This window comes from Amaranthus tricolor, chromosome 9 (assembly GCF_026212465.1).
Source record: "Amaranthus tricolor cultivar Red isolate AtriRed21 chromosome 9, ASM2621246v1, whole genome shotgun sequence".
NCBI classification, from domain to species: domain Eukaryota; kingdom Viridiplantae; phylum Streptophyta; class Magnoliopsida; order Caryophyllales; family Amaranthaceae; genus Amaranthus; species Amaranthus tricolor.
Genome location: NC_080055.1, coordinates 25,272,097 through 25,279,715, shown reverse-complemented (window position 1 = coordinate 25,279,715; position 7,619 = coordinate 25,272,097). Strand labels below are relative to the sequence as shown.

The following is a 7,619-nucleotide window of genomic DNA, read 5'->3' as shown; positions in this document are numbered from 1 at the left end:
AATTAAAATTATTTGACTTTTAAATTTACATTGAAATTTGAGTAAAAAGTGAAATAAAATACAAGTGAAAACAAAGGGAGTAATACTTATATATAATTGTGAAATTTAGAATACGAGGCCCCTTTGTTTAGGGGGTCTAGTGCGGTTTGGCACTTTAAACTGGCTCAGAACCTCCCTACCTTTCGGTCATTGATGGAGAATCTTTCATTGTCCATTGGAGATGGTGATGATAATGTGATAGGGTAAGAGAGGAGGACAAAGTGTAAAGAATCATAAAATTAAAATTACAAAACATTGCTGCACTTCAATATGTCAGAATGTAATTGAGTAAAAATTTTCAGTTGTACTCAACATTTAGCCTTTTGGTAGTGACCAAGGATTTCAATTTACTCACATCAAAGCTTTACTTAATTACCTTAGAAACCTCGTACAGTCGTACTACTACTGCTACGAACTGTCGTTCTTACTACCCCGTCTGAACATGATAACAGTTGGTAACAACTGCGTCACTAAACTTGCCGGAAAAGAATTATTGCCCGTGGAATCCAGAGAAACAAATCAACTAATTAGGCATGTGAATGACACAGCGTAGGCACTTCCCTCCGTTCATAAGATCAAATGCTTTGTTTATGTCCACAAATTGAAGATTATGTGTGATGAATTCATCTAATGGGATTTCCTGTCGGAATTTCAGAAAGATATGTAAATATACCCGGATGCGTATGAAAAAACAAGCAAGCAATGGACGTAATGCAAATGCTAATAATCGAAAATATGCCTACACCTGGCATAGATGCTGCAAGAATATGCTATCATACTGTTCAATTGTGTCAGCAGAAATGTTCAAAGGAATAAAATTGTAACTGCATTATTATGCATTATATTTTGTCACAAAAAAGTTTGTAAATGGTTGTGAATGAGCCTTAAAATACAAAGGGAATATCAATGAGAAAAAATATGTAACTTTGTGGGAAAAAATAAGTCTCAAAAATCTGTAACTTTGTTCTGACCTTCCTTATGTACATGTCCATCAATTTAGGAAGTTCTGACTTAGGTTTCCACCCTCCAAAAAGAGTTCCCTTCAATGTTCTCCCTGAAAGAAGCAATCCATAATGAGCTCTCACTTCAGGATCCATCTTTGGCACACCAAGAGTAACAGTCAAACCCCATCCCTGAAGAAGCACAAAAAAGACAGTTTTAGATGTGCAATACACACAATATGTCTGCAAAAGACAAAAAAAAAAGATATCAAAGAATTACATCACAACATGACAGCAAAGCTGTTGTTACAGTTCTGGTGTCACCCACACACTCAAATGCATAATCTGCTCCTCCGTTAGTCATGCGTTTAATGACCTGCACAAGAAGCAAAATACTGGTAGTGAATTTGTGAGCTCATACAAAAAAAAAAACTATCGCATTAGGAATTCAACATGGCAACTAAGTCCAGTTTAAATAGAGTCCACACCACATACACGAAGTAATAGTGCAGTTTTCAACTGCAAAATAGAAATGACTAGTTTTTGTTTGTGCTTTTTCACAACACAATTGTAAGAGGGTAACCACCCCCATCCACAACCCACAAAAGACCAGCACTAATTATGAGAAGGAGATGAATTTGGCCATAGAAAAACTTTTCAATGGCTTTTTAAGTGCTTTATGAAGTGAGTAAGTCGTTGCTATAGACAATGTCAATCAGTTTTTATATGATGTGTATGCAAGTGATGCATCTTTGTGATCGTCCATGCATGGCATCAAATTTTAAGCTTAGTAAACACATTTTTTTTGAGGATACATTCAAACTTGAATTTTAAGTTTTCCTTAACGATAGCTTAGTGGCATTGAGGGTATTGTTTTCAATTAAAGTGAAACAGCTCTTAATTTTCTAAGTTCAAGTAATCACACTTGTGTCCCCATGAAGATATAGTAAATCGAAGAAGTTTCATTACCGCACTTTGCTATTTGTTAAGCATGCAATCAATGTGCTTGATTTCCACTTGCAAGTATGATCAATGAATATGTAACTGACAGTTTTCATTTTTGGATATTCAAGATTAGGTTTGGTGTCAGGATTGTTATTAGATTTAAATCAAAATGCGACAAGTCAATAAGCTTTTCTGTGATGAAGGCTAGTTTTGCAAAAGAGTAAAAATTTAAGTTGGTTTTCACTTCATATTTTGAAATTAGCAGAAATATCATGGAACACATTGACATCCCAGGCTATATTTCATTTTTATGTTTCAAAAACGAATTAAACTATATTCTTGCGACACTTGTGGTAACAGATGAAACACCCATATGTTGGGATTAATGTCATCCTACAGATCAACATTAAAGGAGAAATTATAGCTGTCTTATGTTATTCATGTTTGTATGATCTCTCAAACGGATAACCAATTAACGTGGAATAAAATTGTGAAATACCTGATGTATAGGTTCATCATGGTCTGTTGGATTAAGACAGTCTGTTATTCCAAATAATCTTGCTGCAAGAAACCACAATAGAAGTTTAACAATCATAATTCTAAACAAAGAAGCAAAATGGATGAATCAACACACTAGCACTTTTTGATACCTCTCTCAAACTTGTCGGAGTTTGTGTCAACGCCTATAATTTGAGAAGCTCCTCTTATTTTGGCACCCAGAGCTACCTGATGAATCAGGAGTTTCAAGACCCTTAAAAACAGTCCTTTGCGAAACATAAAACAGGAAAAAAAAACATTGCATTACTTACAGAAAGTCCGACAGTTCCAAGGCCAAAAATCACTACGGTTGACTCTTTTGATATATTTGCAACTTTCCAAGCAGCACCTAGACCTTAGACACATGTTCATTTGAGAACTCTAGTCAGAGTAACTTCAAGAAAATTTTTGCACAACTATGACATAGTCGACATAAACAGTACATTGGGAATCAAAAGCATTTTAGTTTGCCTCATCATGAAAGTCCGTAGAGATTGGTTCTTCCACCTGATTTTCTTACTTATACTTCACGCAGATCCGCAGACACTAGCACATAAACTAGGTCAGCCCAACCAAACAATAAAAAGAATGTGATGGATAAAGGTCCCCCTTATGTCCTCCCCAAACAGTACAAAGCATGAAAAAAAGAAAGCATGGTCGCAGATGCATTTGGGGAAACAGTCGCAGTATCGTGGAAAACGGCTATAGCGGAACACGGTGTGAATTTTTAATTAAAAATCACATTAGGGGACTTTTGAGCTTATTATTGAATTTTTGTTGAACTACTATCAATATGCAAAAATATGTCCATAGCTATTATAATTGCACTATATATGTACTTTTAGTGGAGAATTAATTATTTTATTAGTTAATAATAGATCGATCCAAACACCTGACCATGTTTGTATGTTTTCTTCCTTTTAATTTAAGAGCATCAGGGTGAAATTCAGGAAGGGTCAAATAAGTAGCTATGAGATTTGGCATCCCAATTAACAGCTATGACATACAGATTTCAGAAACCATCAACAAGGCAGTAAATTGCAATAAAAGAGCAGGTGAACGACACAATTTTTCCACTATGCACACTTACCAGCAGCTACTCCACAACTGAAAAGACACAATTTTTCCAAAGGAGCATCAGGTCTCACTTTCACAGCGCAACCAGAGTGAACGACAGTATACTCACTGAAACTGGATACGGCACAATAATGATAAACAGGTTTTCCCTTGATTGTAAACCGTGTCTTCTGGTCACTGTGCATTACACCTCTTCTTTCCAAACCAAGAACCTGACACATATTGCTTTCACTAGACTTGCAATGTTTGCATGTCATACACTCTCCCGTAAATAATGTCAGCACATGATCACCCTCTTGGAATTCTGTCACTCCTTCCCCCACACTCTCAACAATTCTGCAGAAATATACATGCAGTTACAGAACTGGTTCTTGATATTATAAACGAGGGAAATTAGTCTCACAATTAAATTGAAGTCCACCTAAGTTTCCAGAAACCAAAACAATAGTTTCCATGATAAAATTTTACACATTAACATACACAATATTCTTCAGAAGATAAATATCACTAATGAAAAATTGAAAATCTCTTCCTCCAATATGGATGATTTTACAATAATTTTCACCAAAATACCCCAAGTAATAAACATTTCTTTCCTATCTTTTCTCCGCCTTTTAATTCAATTGTGAAAACATCAGGAAGTTCAATCATGAACTGTTTCTAAATTAGATAGTCAACCAATTTTTACAAACATCACTGCATCTGGATAGAATAAGCATAATAATTTCAAAAGTAGATTAGCAAGTTTGATAACCTTCCAAGTCATGACTCAGAACTCAGAAGTGCAATCATGCAAGTTAAGCTGGACGAAGCAAGGAACTTGCACATCTTTCTACCAGTTTTAATTGTTATATCATTAGTTAATGAAGTATAAAAGATAATATGCAGTGGTGGTAACGTCTGAATTACATGAAGCACATGAATTAGAAAACATCCTTCTTGCAGTGTTCTATATCCAACATTTATGCAGTTAGATCATCTAATAGAAAGTACAGATCAATCTAAAAATGATTCCAGAGTCCAGGCCATTCCAAACCCTTCCAATTTACTAATTATCACTAACAAGATAACATTAGCTAATACTTGAATTTGTCAAAATTACCACTTGAAGTAAAAGCTATATGTGGCTGAATAAATAGTTTGAAACAACTCAATATTGTCGTTCATGGTTTGAACAAGTTTCAAAGAAGTGAACAAAACTTGGAGTCCACACTAACACATTTGCCATTAGATACTATTTCAAGTTAGTCCCCAATTCCTCTATTCAGATATTCCCAAGGAAAATACTGCTTGAAGTACACAAGGAAAAAACTTTTACAAGAATTTATAGAGTACAGAAGAGGATGGAGTAGAGAATTAGGAATATGAAGAGTGTAATTAGTGTACTTGTTCTCTCTATTATTTTTCAGTTCAATTTTCTCAAGTTCACTTCAGTTCTAGTAAGTTCAGTTCCAAGTACTAGGGAAGAAAAGATCTTTAGTGAGTCGTGAGACCATGTTTTTTGTCTTTTGGAATGTAATTTGATCTATAATGTTAGCATGCTTAGTTTTACATAAAGATGCAGAAAACTCAAGGAATCAGGTGTAGTGGAAATGTAAACAGACACATGATTGGAGGATGAATGTACAATATGTACTAAAAAGTTCAAAGAAAACACTTAGAATCAGAGAGTAATCAGTCTTTATAATTATAATAGATATGCTTCACACTTTACTACCATATTCTGCATTTTCAGGCATACAGAAACAATTTTACCAGTTTATGTACATGGTTAGTGGTTTGTGAATTGTAGTATTAGACTATTAGTTGAAGTTAATGGAAATGGAATTACATACCCAGATGCTTCATGGCCAAAAATCCGAGGGAAGAGTTCCTGCACAACCAGCTTGTATCATCAACTTCAAACCTTTCCAATGCAATATAGAAGTAGTAGTTTAAAATGGAAATCCACAAGACCAAAAATCATGAATTTTCTTTTGAGTGCACTTCTTATATATTTGAAGTGTTTTCTAATAAAGGTCAGTCGGAAAAAATCTTTTATCATCTATTACTCATTTTGTAGGAATTACTTGTTACATTTCTTGTTATGCATGATTAAAATTTATAAAAAGTTATATTATGAAAACATGCATTATGAAAATTTGAAATTAAAAATCAGGTTGTCAAATCTAAAAATCCCAACTTTGAGAAATCATTTAAAATTCAACTTTTGGTCATTTTATTCTAAAAATTTCAACTTTAAAAAATTGTTAAAATTCCTAACCTTTTAGAAAAACTTAGAAAAAAAAATAGATGAACCAATAAATGATGTCACATATTCTTTTATATCTCTTATAAGATGTCCCAAAAGTGAGAATTTTTAAATAATATTTCAAAATTGGGATTTATAAATTTGAAACACCTACCCTAAATTGGGATTTTTAGTTTATATTTCTAAATTTAAAACAGATTAAACAAGACGTTATTTGAGTATTTTTTTTCTTACACATAAAATAAAAAGTAAAACATCCATTAATACTTAATAGTGTAGCTTCACCAACTAAAGCTGCTACATTAAACCCGCCATGGGAGTCAATAATTGCAGTGTGGTAATGAGAAAGACAAGGGGTGAGCAAAAATACTCAAAAATTTGAACACCCGGTTATTTTTAAATTTTTTAATATTATGAGACTAAAAATAAGTAACTAAACTAAAAGCAAAGCATTTTAAACCAATGTCAGTTAATACTCCATTATTTATAACCCCTAAATAATAGAGGTCTATTCTATATGATCGAGCATCTAGCACATTTTTAGAAGCAGGACGGAATAGTGTGATTTGTGAAAAGAAGAAAAAAGAAGAATAAGGAAAGACCTGAGATTGTGATTGCCAAGCGGAAAGATCACTACGACAAAGAGAAGTACAAACAACTTTGATCCGAATTTCCATGGATTGTGGTGGACTAAGTTCAACATCTTCCATTACCAAATCTTGACCAGGTCCCCATGCCACAGCAGCTGCTCAACAAAGAACAAAGAGAAACGCAGCTAATTCACTTAATTCTTAGCGAAATTTCAATTGAATTAGAAAAAATCATACAAAATCAACCAAATTGAGGAATAATACATACACATCACAAATGTACCTACCTTTGCAGGTAATAATCTGAGACTGAGTATGAGATGATGAATCCATAACAATTGAAGATGAAATAGTTGAAAATCGCAGATGATTAGAAAGTCAATATACTGTTCAAATCGCAGAGTAGGTGATCTCGCGCTAATTGTTGTGCTGTCTGTCATCATTCCCACTCATAAATCCTGTTCATCTACCTACCACACCAACATTTTTGAACACCATTAAAAATATTTTTTTTTGGAAGAACTCTATTTTTAAATGTTTGATTGCTTTCTCCTTTTATTACTGTTCATTAATTGTCTCCCACTCCTTTCCAATTTCCATGTTTAAATTTTGGGTTACTATAGACTGTTTTTTTTTTTTAAATTAGCAGAAATAATATAATCTATTATTTATTTCTCTAGGAAATTTCAAATTTTAACTGTGAATAATTTCAGCTTAGAGGGGCGCTTTTCTATAAAATCCCTAATATATTATAAATTAAATTATAAGATATTATATGACAAAAAATTGATAAATTAATTTATAAACTAAAGTTGGTATTATTCTAGGAAATTACCCCTAAATTGATGTTATTTATGATTTATTTTTTCTTTTTTTAAATATAGAACATCTTTTTCATCAAATTTGCCTTATAAAAAAGCAAGAAAAAGTCGAGAACAGTCAAAATATATGAATAAGATGAAAAAAATATAAGTCTAATATACGAATGAGAATTAAAGAAAGAATGTGAGTTGTAAATCCATAATTAAAAATATAAATGAGACAAAATAAATTTAGTAAGATAGCTAAAAAAGTAAGTGGGGCAAACCTAATGGACAGAGGGAGTAGTAGACAAGAATCGAACTCACGAGATATTATATGAAGAAAGGAATGCATACAATAATTAAAATAAGACTTAATTCTTGGGTTATTATAGACTTTTGATTGATATAGGTTATCCGATTTGATCAAATAGTGAAA

General features: G+C 32.8%; 1 protein-coding gene across 2 annotated transcripts; it reads right to left on the bottom strand.

Annotated features, from left to right (window-relative positions):
- Positions 1–284: 284 nt before the first annotated feature.
- On the bottom strand, positions 285–6,955 carry LOC130824381 (alcohol dehydrogenase-like 6). 2 transcript variants are annotated; one of them, XM_057689363.1, is made up of 10 exons: positions 6,668–6,955; positions 6,393–6,535; positions 5,375–5,412; positions 3,553–3,875; positions 2,735–2,817; positions 2,576–2,651; positions 2,425–2,486; positions 1,261–1,356; positions 1,011–1,172; positions 285–679 (listed from the first exon to the last, which is right to left on the bottom strand). In XM_057689363.1, the coding sequence occupies exons 1-10, from the start codon at positions 6,711–6,713 to the stop codon at positions 563–565; spliced, it is 1,146 nt and encodes a 381-aa protein (XP_057545346.1). In that variant the 5' UTR covers positions 6,714–6,955; the 3' UTR covers positions 285–562. The 2 variants fall into 2 exon arrangements, with proteins under 2 accessions (XP_057545346.1, XP_057545347.1); XM_057689364.1 differs by lacking the exon at positions 1,261–1,356 and having other exon boundaries at positions 6,668–6,944.
- Between the last annotated feature and the right edge of the window lie 664 nt (positions 6,956–7,619).

Excerpts from the sequence above, each read along its gene's own strand:
- LOC130824381 (XM_057689363.1), bottom strand. The coding sequence starts at position 6,713 with ATGGATTCATCATCTCATACTCAGTCTCAGATTATTACCTGCAAAG. Across the intron at positions 2,818-3,552 it reads CAGTTGTGGAGTAGCTGCTG|GTCTAGGTGCTGCTTGGAAA; the intron begins GTAAGTGTGCAT and ends CATGTGTCTAAG. Across the intron at positions 2,652-2,734 it reads TTGGAACTGTCGGACTTTCT|GTAGCTCTGGGTGCCAAAAT; the intron begins GTAAGTAATGCA and ends CTGATTCATCAG.